This window comes from Lolium rigidum, chromosome 1 (assembly GCF_022539505.1).
Source record: "Lolium rigidum isolate FL_2022 chromosome 1, APGP_CSIRO_Lrig_0.1, whole genome shotgun sequence".
NCBI classification, from domain to species: Eukaryota; Viridiplantae; Streptophyta; class Magnoliopsida; order Poales; family Poaceae; genus Lolium; species Lolium rigidum.
In genome coordinates, this window is record NC_061508.1 from 269,029,574 (window position 1) to 269,050,247 (window position 20,674).

The 20,674-nt window shown below is 48.8% G+C and overlaps 2 protein-coding genes across 2 annotated transcripts; one reads left to right on the top strand and one right to left on the bottom strand.

Moving 5' to 3' along the window:
- The first annotated feature begins 13,479 nt into the window (after positions 1-13,479).
- On the top strand, positions 13,480-17,209 carry LOC124658725 (DNA ligase 1). The gene is made up of 2 exons (XM_047196816.1): positions 13,480-14,026; positions 16,610-17,209. Exons 1-2 carry the CDS (start codon positions 13,480-13,482, stop codon positions 17,107-17,109), a joined length of 1,047 nt encoding a protein of 348 aa, XP_047052772.1. The 3' UTR covers positions 17,110-17,209.
- Positions 17,210-19,275: 2,066 nt separating this feature from the next.
- On the bottom strand, positions 19,276-20,674 carry LOC124658741 (putative heat stress transcription factor A-6a). Its single transcript, XM_047196817.1, has 3 exons — positions 20,354-20,674; positions 19,553-20,272; positions 19,276-19,362 (listed from the first exon to the last, which is right to left on the bottom strand). Exons 1-3 carry the CDS (start codon positions 20,672-20,674, stop codon positions 19,276-19,278), a joined length of 1,128 nt encoding a protein of 375 aa, XP_047052773.1.

Here is a 20,674-nt window from a genome sequence, read left to right on the forward strand (position 1 = left end):
CGTCTTGGACCGGACGGCAATGGTAAGACCTTGTAGGTAAGAGGATGCCGGCCGCCGTCTTGAAGGATAGGTTGAAAACTTTAACATGCAGCTCACAAGGACGGCTCTCAGTGAGATCATCCACGGGGGTAGCGAGGAGGCTCGACCACCCGGTCATCATCATCATCATTATCCACTCGCTCGAGAGGAAGCCACGCCGCTTTTCCGGTGTGGTTGAGATTGCAGCGGGCGATGGCATTGAGCAGATGCAGGATCTGCGCCCGCCCCCGAGCCATCTCGAGATGTAAGTACTTGGGTTACCATGCTTAATTGGGCTTGCATGGTGCTCATACCCTCCTCTAAGTTAGCCAGGCGGTCTGTTTCCCTTGCCTTCCTCCTCTCATGGCTTTTATCGGAAATCTCTTCCTTTCCGCAGAAAGCCATACTTCCACGGAACGGAGCCTCGCCGTGCCTCGTGTTCGTCCGCCGTGTTCTTTGTTCCCAAGGGCGCGTGTCAGCCTCATCGTTCTCTCTTTCGGGCTGGAACAACCCCGCCTCCACGTCCCTATGTGCTTTTTCCAGGGCATCAATGGGAACCTTCGTATGAGCTTTCTTATAGATGCACTTCCCCTGTTTCTCGGATCCAACGTTCCCCCAATCCCGTAGAACCACTCCTTGCACCGTTCGATCCAACCGTGTGTCCCTAATCTGATCCCTTTATCGGCCGGCCCGCCTCAGCCTGCCCGCCACTTAGGACGGTTAGCCCCGTATCCACCTGGACCCGTAATTTGGTGATATAGCTTCAACGCAGCATTTGCCTTATTTATTTCCGACCTTCTCTTAAATTCTTCCGACTCCGTGCCGTACTTCACGAATTCTTCCCGTGAGTTTTTACCTTCTCATTGTCCGGAGTCTTCTTTATCTTGATAAGGCGGCGCAATCTTTTCTTGTGGCTCTTGAATAGTTCGGCCATCTTCTTCTTGCCAAACTCGCGGAGGGCCTGCTCCATCTTGGCCTTTTCAGCGTCACCCCCTCTTCGGGTACTATGTTGAAATGTGACATGAGCTTGTCCATAATGCTGTTTTTGGCTACATCATCGATATAAAGACCTTGACCTTCTTCCTCTCGCAGACAGCACTAGTCCCTTCGGCTTGTGCCATTCTCGAACGGTGATCGGGACGTGGTCCCTAACAAGCACTCCGCATTGAGCTATAAATGCCTTTGCACCTTTCTCCGGAGCAATCGGTTTACCATCATTTTCGATGTGGGTGATGTCGTGCCTAACACCGTCATCCAACTTTTTGGCCGGGCCTCGCTTCCTCGACTTTACGTAACAAGTGCTCGATCCGGAGGGCTAAAAAAGAAATAATTCATAGTCAGTACAATTTAATTAGTTAATGCATCTAGTCGATCAACAGCGGCTTAATTAGTTTATATACCTCGGTGATAACTACAGTCTGGGAGCCATTATGATGATCTTGTTCCTCACCGGCGCCACTAGGATCTTCTTCCTCAATATTCTCCGCTCCCTCACCGGAGTCATTCAAATAAGTTGCGGTGACATCGTCACCGCCATCATCCGGAATAACATCGTCGTCGCGATCATCCAGCAGTACCGTTTGCTATGAGTTCCTCCATGAAATTTTCTTGAATTTCATCTCTCTCCATGCTTTCTACAACGACCTGCAAGCTATACATAGGAACCATCATATGATCAAATTAAGGATAATGCGTAAAACTGAAAAAATGGAGTTACATATGTGTAGTTCTTAACTAAGGATCGATAATATAGTGCTAAAAGCAGATAGTGCAGTTACATGCATACATAGATCGGGTTCATGTTTATTTAACCCTAATACATATCAATCACTACTACAACCACTCAACCGCGCAGCCCGGGTCCTAGAGGGCGCCGACCGGGTCCCGAGCCGCGCCGGGTGTGCCCCCAAAGCCACGGAACAACAACGGGAGCATAGCTAACATGAGATCCCCGCATAACGCTCCATCCGGTCCTATACATGTTGTCTAACGCGTACATGTAACGGCGAACGTGCTCGTCCTCCGCCGCAATGCGCCGAGCTACCTCCTCGCGGGGCCGGCTCCTCTCGAAACGACCGTGGCCCATAAGACCTCCACCAAAGAATATCCGGGTCGACAACGGGACCCGGATTCCGCACCAAGGTGCGCGACCCGAAGCTAAGACCTCCCAGTGCCACCCCGGCGGAGCCCGGTCCCGGACCTCCCCATCCGCTCCATCTCCTCTAGAAGAGTCGGACCACGGCCCGCCGGCCGCCGCTGTCGCGGCGGCATCGTAGCTACGAAAACAAATCATATATGTACTAATATAAATAAAAAACATGATATTGTGCTAAATAAAAAACTTCACTACTTTTGTACTAACGCCGCGCTTCCACGACCCCGAATCGATCGATCCGGATCGGGGTCGGGAACGACAGCGGGAGCGGTAGCGGGAATTGAATGACCCCGTTATGGGTGCGTCGGCAGGGCGCCGGCAATGACCGGCACCGCCACGGACTCGGCGCTCCTCCTCGCTCGCTCTTTCTCTATTTCGCGACCCTAAGTCTATGTCGCGGCGGCATCGCTACGGACTCGGCACCGCCACGGTCTAAGTTGTCGGCGCGCGCGGGGCGGCGCCGACACAAATGAATCTATTTTGTAACTTAATTTTCTAACTTTTTTCTAACTAATTTTACTAACTTTTTTCTAACTAATTTTACTAACACTAACTAACTAATTTTTCTATCTTTTCTCTAACTAATTTTACTAACACTAATTTTACTAACACTAATTTTACTAACACCTAACACATTAACTAATTTTACTAACACACCTAATACTAACAATAATCTAACAATTTCTAAAAATCTAACAATTTCTAATACTAACAATAATCCAAAATTTCTAAAAATCTAAAAATCTAACAATTTCTAATACTAACAATAATCTAACAATCTAAAAACTAAAAAAAAGGGTGTGGCCGGGGCTCACCTTGCTTGGCGCCGGCGGAGATCGAGGACGCCGACGGCGGCGCGGTGGAGAGGAAGGAGACGGACGCGGGCGGCGACGGCGGCGCGGTGGAGAGGAAGACGACGGCGGCGGCGGAGGGCGCCGACAGCCGGCGGGTGTCGGCGGGCGACGCGGACGAGGCCGGGCGCGGGAGGGCGGCGGCGGCGTGGGCGCGGAGGGCGGCGGCGGCGTGGCGCGGCGGCGGCGTGGGCGCGGAGGGCGGCGACGGCGCGGGCGCGGAGGGCGGCGGCGGCGCGGGCGCGCGGCGGAGCAGCAGCCTCGGCGGCTTCGTCTCGCGCGTCGCGGCTTCGCCTCCGCGGGATTGATCTCCGCGGAGACGAAGTGTTTTCTTTTATACTCCTCCCTTTGGACCCGGTGCGTGTTACAAACCGGGTCCAAAGGCCTCTTGGACCCGGTTTGTAATACAAACCGGGACTAAAGGCCATTTTTGCTGCGTTTTCGCTGCGCGCGCAAAAAGCGTTTTAGTCCCGGCTTGTAATACAAACCGGGTCCAAAGGCCAAATTTTTTAAAAATTTTCATTCCCGCCTTATTTCAAATGAAAAAAGCCACCGCACCGCCCACCACCGCCACCGCCACACGTGTCCCTTCCCCGTGCCCCCGCCGTCACCGCCATGTACGGGCCACCGCCGTGTACCGCCCACCACCGCCACCGCCGTGTACCGGCCACCGTTGGCACCGCCGTGTACCGCCCACCACCGCCACCGCCACACGTGTCCCTTCCCCGTGCCACGTGTCGCCGCCGCTTCCACGTGCCTCGCCCCGCCGCCACCGGCCGTGCGACGTGTAGATCCCGCTTCCACGTGCCACGCCCCGCCGCTTCCCCGCGCCACCTGTCGCCGCCGCTTCCACGTGCCACGCCCGCCGCTTCCCCGCGCCACCTGTCGCCAAACTTGCCGCGTCGCTGTGCTATAAAGCGCCGCGTGCGCGCGGAACCACACGTCGCCGTCGCCTCCGTTCATTCGTCGCCGGGATGCCGCCGCGCCGGCGCGGCTCGTCCGGTTTCCGTGGCGTCCGAGCGCGGCCGAACGGTAGGTTCTACGCCGAGATGCGTGCCGGTGGCTTCCGGCTCACCCTCGGCACGTACAACACCCCGGAGCTGGCGGCGCGCGCTACGACGCGGCCGCATGGCGATTTCGGCGGCAACGGTGCGACATGAACTTCCCGCACGTCGAATCGCTAGAGGAGGCGGAGTTCCTCGCGCCGACGCCGTGCCTCGTCGACGACGAGGACCGTCGCCGCCACCGCCGGTGCAGCGCCGGATCGCAATCGCCGAGCACGACGAGGAGTTGATGCGCCGTGGAGGGCGCAGCTCCCCAACGACGTCGACAACACCGCCGCGTTCTTCGCCGACCTCCGGCACAACGCAGGTCCAACAGCGCCATCGTCGGGCCGTCGCCGTGTTCGAGCTCGATAACCCGAATACAACTTGGGCCGACAACGACCCTCGGTGGGACGACATTTGGACCGAGACAACCTCCGACGACGAGTAGATCGACTAGACTAGTTGTTTATCTATATTATTGTATTTTCAATAAAGTCGTTGTGGCGTACGCCGATGATGAGAAAAGTTTCCCGCCGTATTACATGTGGAATTAAAGTACATAACTCAACCGAAAATTAATTAAGATACATGGCCAGATAGTACTCGTGCCTAGCCCTATAGTACTCGTGCCTAGCTCAACCGAAAATTAATTAAGATACATGGCCGGATTCGACCGTTCGAGTCATTCAGCCATACTCGTGCCTCGGCCCTATAGTACTCGCCACCGTAGTCGCCGTAGTCGCCGTCATCATCGTCGCCGGCATCGGGGTCGCGGTAGTCAAACCTCGGCGGGAGAGCACGCGTGGGCCGGGACCGAGGGTAGCGCAGGCGGGGGCCACGGTGGGCCATGACGCCCGGGAGAGTTCGGGTCGCGCCACCACAGCCCGACGGCCGGCCTCGTTGAAGTTCGAAGGAGGCGGGCCGCCGTCCTCGTGCTCGGCGAGCGCCCTCTCACGCCGATTGATGAAGAAGCTCTCCCAAGTCGGGCTGTAGTCGGGATGCCACTCGGGGATTCCTCCGCCGCTCGGCGTGAGCTCGAAGTAGTAGTGGTTCGTGATGGCCATCTCGCGCGCCACACCTAGAGGGACAGGAGGGACCGGTACCCCTCCGACGCGCAGCAACCAGCCGGTAGGGACGCGGTAGCCCGGCGGGCAGGGGTAGTTCGACGCGCAAAGCGCCTCCGCCTCCCGGAGGGTTAGAGATACGATGGAAGCCATGTGACCTGGTGATGAGGTTTGCAGATATGAGTCTAGATGTGATATGTAAATGGAGGCCAAGCCAACATATATATAGTGAAAAAATGGCGGGAGGACGGAGGCGGGAAGCAAGTGGAAAGCGCGGGAAGAAAATAGGCGGGAACGCAAAGTGGCGCCAAAAACTCGTCGGTGGGATAAAGACGTGTGGGTAACCTTTAGTCCCGGCTGGTGGGTACAACCGGGACTAAAGATCCTTTTTTGTCATCTAACAAAACCGGCTCGGTGGGATAAGGACGTGTGGGTAACCTTTAGTCCCGGCTGGTGGGTACAACCGGGACTAAAGATGTCGGCAGGATAAGAACGCATGGGTGGACGCACCGCTCGATGAGATAAAGCATGTAGCGCACGACGCCTCGTCGAGTAGAAGCGGTGCCGTGCCTATAAAAGGAGCATCGATACGGCTTGCCAAGCGCATCAACAAGCCAAGCAGAGATTCATTCCCATGGATTGGAAAATCTCCAGTGGCGCAGCTTCTCGAAGATGTTGTTGGTGCACACGCCCTACGGCATCTTCGGAAGCTGCGCCTGGAATTTTTTCCCCGCAAGCCCGTGAACGACTACATCTCCTCTAACAGGGTTGGGGAAAGGGTTGGGAAATCTCCCGTGGCGCAACTTCTCGAAGATGTCGTTGGTGCACAAGCCTTACGGCATCTTCGGAAGTTGCTCCTCGGAATTTTTTCCCGCAAGCCCCCGAACGACTACATCTCCTCTAATAGTGTTGGGGAAAGGGTTGGGAAATCTCCCGTGGCGCAGCTCGAAGATGTTGTTGGTGCACATGCCCTACGGCATCTTCGGAAACTCGCGCCTCGGAATTTTTCCCCGCAAACCCGTGAACGACTACATCTCCTCTATATATATGGTACAAAAAGCCAACCACATCTCCACTTTTCATATCTTACATACAGCTTAAATGATTACACAAAAATAAATGGGAAATTGATTGCCATGTTGAGATACTCATTTGTGCCATGGAGCATCTTCATCATTTAATCTTCTTCGGCCTTAACCATGGAGCATCTTCATCATTTAACTTGATGCTTGGATCAATGTTCACTCAAGGGTGGAATTTCATCAAACTTATTATAATCTTCTCGACATGTCCTGTCTTGTCCTCCACTCCCACGATGTTTCTTTTCCGTAAAGAACTATGTGGCGCTTTGGCTCATCGTTTGATGTATTTGTTTCCTTATGTTTCCTTTTTCTTGGTTTGCTAGACATATCCTTCACATAGAAAACTCCGGGCCACATCCTTGGCTAGGACGAATGGTTCGTCTCTATACCCAAGATTGTTGAGATCCACCGTTGTCATTCCATACAACTTGTCTACCCGAACCCCGCCTCCTGTTTTGTTGACCCATTTGCACCTAAACAAAGGGACCTTAAAAGAAGGTCCATACTCAAGTTCCCGTATATCCTCTATGTAACCATAATATGTGTCATTTGGGCCTTCATTCATTATTGCATCAAAGCGGACACCACTGTTTTGGTTGGTGCTCTTTTTATCTTGGGCGATCGTGTAAAATGTATTCCCATTTATCTCGTACTCTTGGAAAGTCACTACAAGTCGAAGATGGTGTCCGGGCCAGCAAGTACAACTTGATCTTCAATATCTTCGTTATTCAGAGATGTTTTTGCAACCAACCGCCGAAAGTCGACATGTGTTCACGTCTAATCCAATCGTTCGACCGCCCCGGGTTCTCGGGAGCGTAGAAAGTTCTTGTGGTCACCGATATACGGAGCCACCATGGTGGAACTTTGTAGAACCGTGTAGTGTGCTTGAGTCAAAGAAATCCCGTCCCTACATATCATTGATTTCCTTCCTAGCGTGCCTTTTCCACTTAGTCTCCCTTCATGCCGCGATTCAGGAACACCAATCGGCTTAAGGTCGGGAATAAAGTCAACACGTAATTCAATGACCTCCTCTCGTTCCATAGCCCTTGGAGATGCTTCCTTCCGGCCTAGCACGGTTATGAACATATTTCTTCAAGACTCCCATGAACCTCTCGAAGGGGAACATATTGTGTAGAAACACAGACCGAGAATGGAAATCTCATCGACCAGGTGAACGAGGAGATGTGTCATAATATTGAAGAAGGATGGTGGGAACACCAGCTCAAAACTAACGAGACATTGGACCACATCATTCTCGCAACCTCGGTAGAATTTCTGGGTTTATTACCTTTTGAGAAATTGCATTGAGGAATGCACATAGCTTCACAATGGGCAATCGAACATTTTCCGGTAGAAGCCCCCTCAATGCAATCGGAAGCAACCGTGTCATTATCACGTGACGAGTCATGAGACTTCGTGTTCCGGAATGTTTTCTTCTCCATATTTATTATTCCCTTTATATTGGAGGAGAAGCCGTACGGGACCTTGATACCGCTAAGACATTCAAAAAATATCTCCTTCTCTCGCTTTTGTAAGAGCGTAGCTGGATAAATGACGTCCTTTAACTCTCTCATGCAGATTTTTGGGGTCTTTCCAACGTTGCTGGTCCTCCCGTGCTTCGGTGTATCTTTTGTCTTCCCGTACACGCCCGTAAAGCCTAGCAGGTTCACGCAAAGATTCTTCGTCACGTGCATCACATCGATTGAAGAGCGGACTTCTAAGACTTTCCAATATTCTAGCTCCCAAAAAATAGATTTCTTCTTCCACATGGGCGCGTGTCCGGCAGTCGTCATTCGGAACGGACCGTCCGCCGTGACCCTTTCCAAATATTACATCTAGATCCTTGACCATACCAAATATATCAACACCATCACGATGGGGAGGCTTCCTCCGGTGATCAGCCTCACCGTCGTAATGCTTTCCTTTCTTTCTTACGGGATGGGTAATCCTAAGAAATCGACGATGCCCTGTGCACACGACCTTCTCGACCTTTTTCCAAATAATCACCTTCGAGCTCATGTAAACGAGTGTGTGCATGCATTGTATCCCTTGTTTGACTGTCCCGAAATGTTACCAAGAGCAGGCCAGCTCATTGATGGTTACGAAAAGCATCGCTCTTAGGTCAAATTCCTCCCGCTTGTGCTCGTCCCACACACGTACACCCGCTAGGGACCACAGCTGTAGAAGTTCTTCGACTAATGGCTTCGTGTACACATCAATGTCGTTCCCGGGTTGCTTCGGGCCTTGTATGAGCACCGGCATCATAATGAACTTCCGCTTCATGCACAACCAAGGAGGAAGGTTATATATACAAAGAGTCACAGAGCCAGGTGCTATGGCTGCAGCTCTCGCTCTCCAAAAGGATTCATGCCATCCGTACTTAGACCAAACCTTAAGTTCCTTGCATCCCGTGCAAAGTTTGGGAACTCTCTATCGATTTTTCTCCATTGGGATCCATCAACAGGGTGCCTCAACATCACGTCTTTCTTACGGTCTTCTTTGTGCCATCGCAACAACCTAGCGTGCTCTTTATTCCCGAACAAGCGTTTCAGCCGTGGTATTATAGGAGCATACCACATAACCTTGGCAGGAACCCTCTTCTTGGGGCGCTCGCCCTCAACATCACCAGGGTCATCTCGTCTCGATCTTATACCGCAATGCAAGTGCACACCGGACATGCATCCAAATTCTCGTACTCACCGCGGTAGAGGATGCAATCATTAATGCATGCATGTATCTTTTGCACATCTAATCCTAGAGGGCGGACAATCTTCTTCGCTTCGTACGTACCTGGCGGGCAATTCGTTACCCCTTGGAAGCTTCCTCTTAATTATTGTCAGCAACTTTCCAAATCCCGAGTCGGTGACACCGTTCTCCGCCTTCCATTGCAACAATTCCAGGTGTCTGCCTAGCTTTTTATGGCCATCTTCGCAAGTTGGGTATAACAATTTGTTGTGATCTTCTATCATCTTGTCGAAGGCCAACCTTTCCTTTTCAGTTTCACATTCTCTCCTTGCATCGACAATGGCCCGGCCAAGATCATCATCGACGAGCTCATCTGGTGCCTCTTGATCTTCTACTTCATTGTCTTCATTGCCTTCTGCAGTATCATCGTATTCGGGGAAATTGGGATAACCGTCATCATCCTCTTCCTCTTCTTCATTGTCTTCCATCATAACCCCTCTTTCTCCGTGCTTGGTCCAACAATAGTAACCGGGCATGAAACCGGATCGCAGAAGGTGGTCTGTGAATGAGACTCGAGCGAGCGTAATTTACGGTATTCTTGCAGTCCACACATGGACAATACATGAAGCCACCATGTTTGTTTGCCTCCGCCACGGCCATAAAATTATCCAGGCCCGCGATGAACTCGTCAAACCGTCGGTCAATGTACATCCATTGCCGATTCATCCGCATGATATAATTAAGCTGGTCAAAACCATTACGTAACATCACGATGTATATATACACATGCATTTTATCAATTGCGGATGAAAAGGATAAAGTTGTTAACCTCGATGAAGAAGAAAAAAGCAAGTTAAGTGTGGCTTGATTTGTGTAAACTCAAGTGGCAAATCCTCTTAAGCATTTCATCGAACACCTCTTGTGCATGTGAAGAAGAGAGGAGAGCAATACACCCTCTTGTGAAGATAGTGAAAAAATGGCTAAGTGTGGCTCACACTTGGGCAGGCAAGGTTATATAGCCGAGAGGGCTTTGGACCCGGTTTGTCATACAAACCGGACTAAAGCGTTCCCAGGCCGACACGGCTCGTCGCGGCCATGGGTGGATCCTTTGGACCCGGTTTATATGACAAACCGGGTCCAAAGGCCACTACAGGACAAGCGCTACGGGTGGGGTCGTCCCGGCAGAAACGAACCGGTCCAATGCGGCATCGGACCGGTTTGGTCAAGAGATGCGGTCATTTGCTTGGGGCACAGCGCTCTTCTCCACTAGTGGACCCCACCAGTCGGCCGAAGCCAACGACGGCCGGAGGACAGCGAGGACAGTGTAGCTGACTGGACGAAGAGCGGTGGCCGTCACGTCACTCGCGAGACGATCACGATTGTATACTTCGCCGGCTTGTTTGCTCCGTCCTCCTCTTCTTCCGATCTCTGGTTTAATTTAAGGCCATTTTCGCGCGGTGATCAGTTTGCCCGCGGTTGCGCGATTTTTTTTTACTGTCTACTTGCGCTCGCTCGTGCTTCAGAATTCGTCAATCCTGCTACTTTTTCCTACGCGCGCGTGTCTATACGGTGCAGCGAGCAGCGTACCTACAACCTACACGAGGTGCCAACTTAGCTAGCCAATCTCGAGGTCAAGTCAGAATGTGCAGCTCGAGACCGGACGATGATTGAGCATGTGCTACTACTACTTTTTCACTATACACGTTCCTTCATTTTATTCAGATATACTAGTATCATCATTTCTAAGATATAATTGTCGTAACTTTAACTAGATACAACTGCATTTAAACACCTATTGATGTCCAGATACATCCGTATGTAAAGAAAAATTAGATACTTATTTTAGAGCGGAGCGAGTAACAAAGAACACACTAGAATGGTGCTCGAGACAATTTTGACAAAACTAACTGTTTTTTCAAAAGTAAACTTTTTCATGACCTTATCTGAAAAAATAATTTCAAAGATAGCCCTTTTCATGATGTCGTGCTCAATAGCATGAAGCCGTATCGAAGAGCACCATGCTCTACAACATGACTCCGCGGTTCAGGGCATCATGACCATGATGAAGCCACGGGCCACAGATTCACGCTATAGAGCATCACGCCATGGACTGCCCTTTTTATCATGCCTTAGAGCATGGCTCCCATACGAAAAGGTTAGTTTGTGAAATGATTTTGAAACGGGGATATTTTATGCTGACTTTTCAAGATTAGGTTATTTTTATCAAAATCATCGGTGCTCGAGTGTGGAGAAAGCCCCGCCCTCCCGTACCATTTACTTTGTACAGATATTTCACAAACAAAATGGAGACGTACCGTTCGAAACATAACTATTTTCTTCGTCTTCAAAACATTACAACGAGGTTAGGTTTTTCAATCTTCACGAGTGGCGACAGTGTAACTATTGCTGGCTAGCATGTGTCCTTTTTACGGGCCATCATTAATCACACGTGTCCTTCTGTGACAGGCTCGACCCAACACGTGGTTCAGAAGGTCGTGCTAGACATGCATGGGCCACAACCCGGAGCTCGTGAGCTAGCATGGCCCATTTGATTTTTAATTTTCTATCTCTTCCTTAAAAAAAACAATAAAATGCTAAACGCGTCGATGCGTTTATTACGTGTGTTGTGCGTGGGACGCCTAGCGGCAAAAACTATACACCGACCAGATTGGTGGCTAGGGTATGGGTCAGGCCCTTTATGTCTGTTTAGTCTGTAGGAGTTCGTTTTTCCTTTTTTTCTGGTTTTTTTCTTTTTTCTTTTTTCTTTTCTTTTTTCTGTTTTCGGTTTTATTTATATTTTTTCAGAATCAAAAATTTTAATTTTTAAAAATTGCTCAAATTGAGGAAATGTTTAAATTCAAAAATGTTCAAATTTGAAAACCGTTCAAATCTGAAAACCGTTTAAATCTAAAAACCGTTCAAATCTGAAAACCGTTCAAATTTGAAAACTGTTCGAACGTGAAAAATGTTCAAATTTTAAAAAATGTTCATATTCCAAAATTTTCCAATTTTGAACAAAAAAATGAAAAATGTTCAAATTCAAAAACTGTTCAAATTTCGAAAAAAATCTAAAAAAATTGTTTCAAATTCGAAAAATGTTCAAAATTTGAAAGTATTTAAATTTCAGAAAAAACTAAATTTGAAAATTCCAGATTTTAAAAATCGGTTTTATAAAGAATCAGCTTTTAAAAAACGTAAAAAGAAAAATCAAAAAAAAAAATGAAATAGCAAAAAAAAACTAGGAACGTTGGGCCGGCCCAACAACCCGCCTGGGGGTGTGCGGCGCCTGGTCCGCGCCGACCAGGTCGGCATATAGCACCCCCCACGCCTAGCGAGGCACGCGATCCCTCTACGCTGCACACCCCCCGTGTGGTGTGGGCCCGGTCCGTATAGGCCTTTTTTCTAGTTCTTTCTCTTTTCTCTTTTCTCTTTTCTTTTCTTTTTCTTTTTTCTTTTTTCTCTGTTTCTTTTTCTATTTTCTCGTTTTATTTTTCTATTTAAAAAGTTTTCGAAACTTTTCAAATTTGAAAAATGTTCAAGTTTGAAAAAATCTTCAAATTGAAAAATGTTCATACTCGAAATTTGAACGAATTTTGAATTATGAGCAAATTTTGTATTTTGAATGATTTTCAAAATTCAGAGAAATTTAAAATCGTACATTTTTAAAATTCTATATACAGAAAATTTTGAAAACAGGAAAAACGTTAGTTTCAAAAAACAAAATTGTAAACAGAAAAAGAAAAAAAAAGAAAAGAAAACATTTACCTGATGGGCCACGACCCAATTAACAGCCGCCGGGTTGGAGTGGTGTGCGGCACCCCGTTCGTGCCGACCTGGTCGGCATATAGCATCTCTAGTGAGGCACGCCTGTCGTATGTTTATAAACGGGTCTTGATGGGCCATGCCGTGCCATACGTGTCGGGCCAGGGGCGGCTAGTTGGCTAGCTGTAATTTTTTCGAGAAGTTTTTGAGTTTTATTCAAATCGGGGCAATGTTTGAAAATACTACACTTAAACAAACATGTGGTTCAACTAACCAAATATGATAACCTGCAGGGAAGGAAGAACCAAAACGTGCCTCCCTGTGTGATTCTGTATTCATCTCTCTTCCTGCATGGCAGGAGTAAGTTTCTCCCCTAAGCTGTTCTCTATGCTTGATCTCCCTGCAGGATACCACAGAAGACTCCCATGTTCTTGCTCTGCAGTCCCTGAACACCTTCCAGGCAACCCGAGGCAATGTGGATCCACCCCAAATTCAGGTCTTCCGCCAAGTCCGACACCTCTACATGCATGCGATCGCAAGTCCTAAACTTGATTTTTTTTTTTCTCCTTCGGAACATTACGGCGAGGTTGGGCTTTACGATCCTCAGGAACGGCCATATGTGCCTATCGACAGGTTCAAATCTGCATCACCAGCCCAACATAGCATAAAGCCCGAACGGCCTGGATCCACGAAAGGCCCACTTAACCCACCACCGCTTCCCGAAAAGTCGACTGCGCTCCACTCTCCCTCCACTCCCCGCAGTCGTCGCCTCCCTCTCCAGCACCCAAACCCCTCATTCCTCCCCGCCGGCCGCCAATGGAGCTGGAGCTCAAACCAGGCGGCGGCGGAATCCGAGCAGTTTCCCTCTCGAGCGAGTCCCCGGAGGCCGACCTCGGAAGCGGCGACCTGGCCCCGCCCGCCGACCGCACGGTCTCGCGCCGCCACGTGTCGCTCCGCCTCGTCGGCGGCGGGGAGCCCAGGGTCGCCTTCGAGGTCGTGGGCAGGAACCCCGTGGTCGTACGCTCGTCGGGTGTCGGCGAAGGCAAGGTGTACCGCTGCGGCGAGGCGGGCGAGCTCTGGGCGGGGGACGGGCTGTCCCTGTCGCTCAGGGCGCCGTCGTTCTGGACGGTGCGGAGGCCGGATGTGAAAGGGGAGGTGGAGGTGGAAACCGCGGTGCTGGACGCGGTGGCGAGGCGGGAGAAGCGGACGCGGGAGAGGAAGGAGAAGGAGAGGGAGAGGCGAGCGGTGCAGGAAGCCATGGAGGTGGCTGAGGAGGAGGTGGAGGCGGGTGTCGGCCATGAGGAGTTGGATGAGGAGTTGGAGGATCTGAAAATTGATCTCGAAAATGTCGACCCGGTCCAAGGTGAGCTTGGATTCTTCTTCCTTTCAGAATTTAGAGAGAGAATGCCATGTGGGAATTAGGGAATTTGTTGGGGACAATGTTGCAGAGATAAATCGATATGGCATTCGGTCAGGTTTCATTGGAGTAGCTTGCACTACTACATTGCCTATTTTTAATCTGTGTTGGTTATTGGTTAATGATAATACTAGTACACTAGATGACATCCCGCGCTTTGCCGCGGAAAGTTATATGCAAAACAATAATAAAAATGTACATACTAAAAAGAATAGACAAAATTAGAGAACTAAATAAACATAGCGGCACAATTGTCGTTTTAATATACTCCGATAGACTGACCAGCTTTAAAAATCTCACTATGAAAAATCAGTATTTCGGTATAACATGGGGGAAAATATGACATTATGCTCATAACACGTGAGTTTTTTATCCATGTGTATACTTTAGTCTAACCAGGCAACACTTCCAATTAACATAACTGATTCAGATAAGGCTTCTCATGTGAGTGTAGCGTAAAATAACTGAAAAATGAAGACACGGCAAGACTTTTAGTCTCGTCTTGGAAACCCACATAGTGGAAATATGCATTAATATTGTGGATGAGCATATATAAGCATCTTACACACAAAAAAAAAAACTCTTCTTTTCGGCTACCATCCAGGTTCTCCCTTCAGATATATGGGCATGCTTTAAAAGCACTGAAGGTCTGGTCCGCTATGCCAATCTTTTTAAAATGGTAGCTCGTTTTGTATTTCTAGATAAATACAATTATCTCATTGTAATACTATATGAATTTAATACAGATTGCATCCTTTTATATTACAACATAGCATGTTGACAGCTACATAGTAAAAGAAGTCAACAAAGCAAACAGCTGGGTCAAAATTTTAGTAAGTCGTACCACAATGTAATTTGTGACTTCATGACTTCTGATTGTTTGGTCACTAACAGGAAACATATACTCCAATTATTTGGGCCTCCACATCGAAATGTTTTTCTAAGGTGGCATATCTGTAGGCCTCCAAGGATGCAAGCTATAGATAATGCATTGGTTTATGACTTCATTCCCAGGCTAGAGCCAAATTTAAGATCTTGGAGACTCGTTCCCTGATGGTACAACAATAATCACTAACCTGTGTCAGGTAACAGGTAGAATGCAAACAGAGGATGCTTAGTCAATCCAATGAAACATGCCACACGAATCAAATTGCTCAATCGGACCATCTCATGCACATTGTAAATTTCAGAAGCGGAACAAAATGATAGAAGAACAACTACAATAAAAGAGTAAATACACGGATGATCTGGTGGGACATTACTTCAAACAGATTAATTAGCTATAATCGCCCAGGAGGCTTTTCGTTTAGAAGTACGAAGCAATCCAATTTTACAATATAACCTATCTGGCAAACAACAATTTAATTCTTTTAACCTGAAAAAGAAATGAAACAGTTGTCCGCTGTCTGAGGAATCTTGGATTGACTACGCATCTTCTGTTTGCATTCTCCATCTCACCTCGGTACATTGGATTCTTGGATGAGGCTATGTTCAATGAAATCAACATATCGGCATGACGAACAGATCGGCAAACACCTACAGTGCAAGAAAATAAGCGGCAAAAAAGAAAAGAAGAGGGAAAGAGGAACTAACGGTGGAGGCTGCCGTGGCAATGACGAAGTCTACATTTGTAATCTTGATGAGGGACCGCCTCATCCGAATCAGCGCCTGCTCCGTCCGGTCTTGATTCTTGCAGCGGACAAGAATCTTGTGGAGGACAGTGTCGACTCAAATATAGAAGCGAAAATTGCATACAGTGGTCACCAAAAAGAGGTGTACACGATAATACTTGGCTCCTAACATGTGACGGGATGCCTTTAGCGACTGCTCACCATAGTTCTTTCACGGATCCATGGATGGCTCCTCTTCGGGGCGGAGGGACATTATTCATGCCCGGTGTCTTTTTTTATAAGAAGAGCAGAAGAGGGAGAATTAACGTGAATCCATCAATGCATTTTAATTAGTAGTTGCTTTAGTGGAAGCGGAGAAGAAATCAGTGGAGAAGATGAAGGAACGGTGGATGGATTCACGTTAACAGCGCTCGAAAAAAACTGAATGAAACGGTGGATGACATGGGCTGCTATGGATGACGTGGAGGGCTGCATGTTAGACAAATTGGCAAGTGATGTGGCATAGCCGCATGTTAAGAGAATTCTTTGTAGTGGGGTGCTCCTATTTAGAAATAGAAGATTTGTTATACTAGTTGCTAACGTCTCTATACAAGTATGCTCATTTGTGATGCCAGAAGCCAGGCGACAGTTGCTGTACAATAGGAATTGGTTAGCTCCACTGAAACTTACAAAGCTTTCTGCCGACTTCACTTCATAGTTCATACATGCTATTGTTCTTGACGTTATTAGCTAAAAGAGTTCAGTCCTCATGTCCAAATAGGCTATCTGTTGTTTCTGAAATCTAAAGCTATAGGGAGAGTTTTGCTGATGTTCCCTGTATTATCAGAATAATATCTTCCTGCTTTTACACTTGGGCTTTTCCATGTCACTGAAATAATAATTATAATTTTGGATGCAGAATTCGGGTTTTTGTCGATGGGCCATGAATTTGATAATTACCCCAAGGGTAGGATTCGTGCACCCAAGGATTGGAACTGGTTTTTGGAGGAAATAAGGAAGAACAGTGATGATGAAGATGATGACGATGTTAGTAACACTGGACATAAATCAAGGGGTGGTGGTGGTGTGAACAAGAAGAAGCAGAAAAAGGGAGAGGATGAAGATGAAGAGTGGACTGATGAGAGCGAGGATGGAAAAGACTCCCAGCAGAGTGGCCCTAGTGTGAAGAGACCAAAAAAGTATGTAACAAGATCTAAAGAAGCGAAAAAACCTCGCAAGGAGAGCTCTAAAACAGAAAATAAGGATGCTGCAGATGAAGATGACGAGACAGAGGAAGAGGATGAGGAAGATGAGACGCTGGGAGGTTTTATAGTCAAAGAAGAGGATGAGCCTATGGAAGAGCTGAGTGAGGAAGAAGAGGAGGAAGAAGAATTCGATGATGAAGATGAAGACGATTGATAACACATCGATAGCCCTTCTCTGCTTTCATGTAGGATGTAATGCAAGTGTTGACAAGTTGCATTGTCACATACTCTTCTGAGTCTGTGTACATATTGTGTGTTTTTGTTGATGTCTGAAAGCTGTGATCAAAATGTTTGTTCAGTTGTTGGCTTTTCCAATTTTTTTTTTTTTTTTTTTTTTTTTTGCTTACATTGCGGATTTTTTTTTGTAGTTCATCTGTTATTTGCATTGGATTATGCTTTCGAAGCTTGTGCATGTAGCAATCTCAGGCAGAATCAAGAGGATTTTTAATATAGAAGTTGTCAGTGGGCATGTTGAAGAAACAAAACAACATGCTTGGTGACACTGGTACCCACAGTTGGTGTCCATGTTAATCAGGGTAAGCAATTTGGTTGTCATTAATCGATGAAATCGCCTTTGCTTTTCTGCCCTCCTGAAGATGAAATGGAGTAGTCTTGCGATGACACCACAAGTGCACACACTGTTCTCTTTCACTAGGTGGTGTGCACTTCTGCACCCTTTGATGTTGGTAATCCTACAGATAAAAAAATTCACCATCATCACAATAATTAGCTATTGTTCTTGACGTTATTAGCTAAAAGAGTACATTTCTGATGTCCAAATAGGCTATCTGTTGTTTCTGAAATCTAAATCTATTGAGAGAGTTTTGCTGATGTTCCCTGTATTACCAGAACAATATCTTTGTGCTTTTCCATGGTACTTAAATAATAATTATAATTTTGGATGCAGAATTCAGGTTTTTGTCGATGGGCCATGAATTTGATAATTACCCCAAGGGTAGGATTCACGCACCCAAGGATTGGAACTGGTTTTTGGAGGAAGTAAGGAAGAACAGCGATGATGAAGATGATGGCATGTTAATAACACTGAACGTAAATCAAGGGGTGGTGGTGGTGCGAACAAGAAGAAGCAGAAAAAGGGAGGGGATGAAGATGAAGAGTGGACTGATGAGAGCGAGGATGGAAAAGACTCCAGCAGAGTGGCCCTAGTGTATACCTGGCCATGTGTCGGGCCAGGCCGGGCCGGGCCGAGAAAAGCCTGACGGCTAAAAATCAGACCCAAGCCCAGCCCAGCCCGACCAAATACCCATGAAGCCCGGCGGGCCGTAGTGTTAAATGCGTTTTTCGGGCTACCCAGGCCCAACTCGGCCCGACCATCGGGCCAACTTTTTCACGCCCAGGCCCGAGTTTTTCGGGCCGGGCTGCCCATGGCCAGGCATGCCCTAGTGTGAAGAGATCAAAAAAGTATGTAACTAGATCTAAAGAAGCGAAAAAAACCTCGCAAGGAAAACTCTAAAACAGAAAATAAGGATGCTGCAGATGAAGATGACGATGACGAGACAGAGGAAGAGGATGAGGAAGATGAGACACTGGGAGGTTTTGTAGTCAAAGAAGAGGATGAGCTTATGGAAGAGCTGAGTGAGGAAGAAGAAGAGGAAGAATTCGATGATGAAGATGATTGATAACACTATCGATAGACCTTTTCTGCTTTCATGTAGGATATAATGTTAGTGTTGACAGGTTGCATTATCACACGCCCATCTGAATCTGTGTACATATTGTGTGCTTTCGCTGATGTCTGAAAGTTGTGATTCAAATGTTCCTTCAGTTGTTGATTTACCCATTTATCTTTTTTTCTTAGATTGTGTTTTATTTTTTTGCATGTCATCTGCTACATTGGATTATGCTTTCGAAGCTTCTGCGGGCAGCAATCTCAGTCGGAATCAAGATGATTTCCGTATAGAAGTAGTCAGTCAGCATGTTGAAGAAACAAAGCAACATGTTTGGTGACACTGGTGCCCACAGTTGTTATCCATGCTAATGAGGGATTGAGGGGAAGCAATTTGGTTGTCACTAATCGATGAAATCGCCTTTGCATTTATACCCTTTGGAGTAGTCTTGCGATGACACCACAAGTGCATACACTGTTCTTTCACTAGGTGGTCTGCACTTCTGCACCCTATGATCTTGGTAATTCAACAGATAAAAAGATCACCATCATCACAGTAAATTAAAGGTCCATCATCACACATGGTAATAGACATTGCAGAAATAACTTAGATTCAAGGTTAATACTATAAAAAACATAGATTCGAAGAGAAAATCGTCTGAGAAATACAAGGAAATGCACCGATAAATCTTCCTAGCCACCTGAACCCGGAGCATAGTCGCTCTCACACCCTTCCACAGCTCGCATCCTGAGTTCCTGACAGATACCATCATCCGGATCCTGCACGAACACACGCAGAATCCGAATTAGCAAGGCAATGCACACACACATAGTAATCACAATCAAATCGCAAAGCTACTGTGCCCTGCTACTACTACTAAGACAGTAATACTAGTGAGTTGTGCTGAGCTGATGATCAAGAACTGGGCGAGCCGGCCAAACAATCAATCTGCAGCATCAGATCCTGCACCTCCTCCTCGCCCATCCCCTCCCACGGCTCCATCTCCTCCGCCGCTGCCGCGGCGGCGGCGGTGACGAGGTCTTCCACCTCGACGTCCATCTCCGCCTGCTCGTCCCCGAGCAGCTCGTACCAAATCATGTCCGTCGTTATGCCGCCCGCGCTCTCAGTTTTCACGGTCGGTACGCCCGCCTCGACGTCGACACCGGCCGCCAGTGCAAGCTCCTCGAAGGTGAAACCATCCTCCGTCGCCGCCGCCGCCGCCGGAGACGACGGGATGTGGTCGAGCATCCGCCGCTTGTTCTTGCCCTTGACGACGGGCACCGCGTCGCCGGCGGCGAGTGCGTTGCGGCGTGCCAGGCTGGTCAGAAAACTCGGGTTCCTGATCGCACGCACGAGGAAGGCCTTGCACTGCTCCTGCCGCCGCTCGGTGCCCAGCACGCGACGCTCCATCTCCATCAGCGTCGCGCGCGACGCCTCCTGCTGCACCCTGAGCCGCGCCAGCTCCTGCTTGAGCGCCTCCCGGTCCCGCCGCAGCCGCTCCAGCTCCCCGTCCACGACGCCGATGACGCCGGCCTCCGCCGCGCACGAGGACGCAGACGAGGAGGCCGCGGGCCGGCGGCCGGTGTCGGCGCCGCGCCGGCGGCGGATGCCCGCGAGGAGGTGCCGCTGCCCGCCGAGGAAGCCCGCGTTGGCGAACTCCCACCTGTCCGGGTTCACCTTGCGGAATCCCTGCAACCACATCCCATTTCAGTATTTCATCATCAGTAAAGAAACGAGAACAGCAATCGGGAAAGAAGCATTGGTGCGTACGTAGGTGTTGAGCTGGCGGAGGAAGCTGGAGAAGTTGGCGTGCTTGAAGTGGAGCGGGAGGAGGCGGGCGGCGAAGGCGTGGGGATCCCACACCACGAAGCTGTTCCGCGCCGCGCCCCACGACACCACCGCGTCCGTCGCCGGGTCCTCCACCATGTCGAACGTCTTGGCCAGGAACGGCGCCACCGCCGCGGCCGCCGCCAGGTCCAACGGCGTCGGCGCGCGCAGGCGGCAGTCGTCGCCGTCGTCGTCGTCCAGCACCACCATCTCGGGCTCCTCCTGCTTGATGTCCGTCGTCATTACGGCGGTGAGGGAGTCCAT

Coding starts and splice junctions, on each gene's coding strand:
- LOC124658725 (XM_047196816.1), top strand. CDS start 13,480: ATGGAGCTGGAGCTCAAACCAGGCGGCGGCGGAATCCGAGCAGTTTCC. Junction 14,027..16,609: donor AAATGTCGACCCGGTCCAAG/GTGAGCTTGGAT, acceptor TTTTGGATGCAG/AATTCGGGTTTTTGTCGATG.
- LOC124658741 (XM_047196817.1), bottom strand. CDS start 20,674: ATGGACTCCCTCACCGCCGTAATGACGACGGACATCAAGCAGGAGGAG. Junction 20,273..20,353: donor TCCGCCAGCTCAACACCTAC/GTACGCACCAAT, acceptor ATGTGGTTGCAG/GGATTCCGCAAGGTGAACCC. Junction 19,363..19,552: donor AGGGGATGGGCGAGGAGGAG/GTGCAGGATCTG, acceptor GTGTTCGTGCAG/GATCCGGATGATGGTATCTG.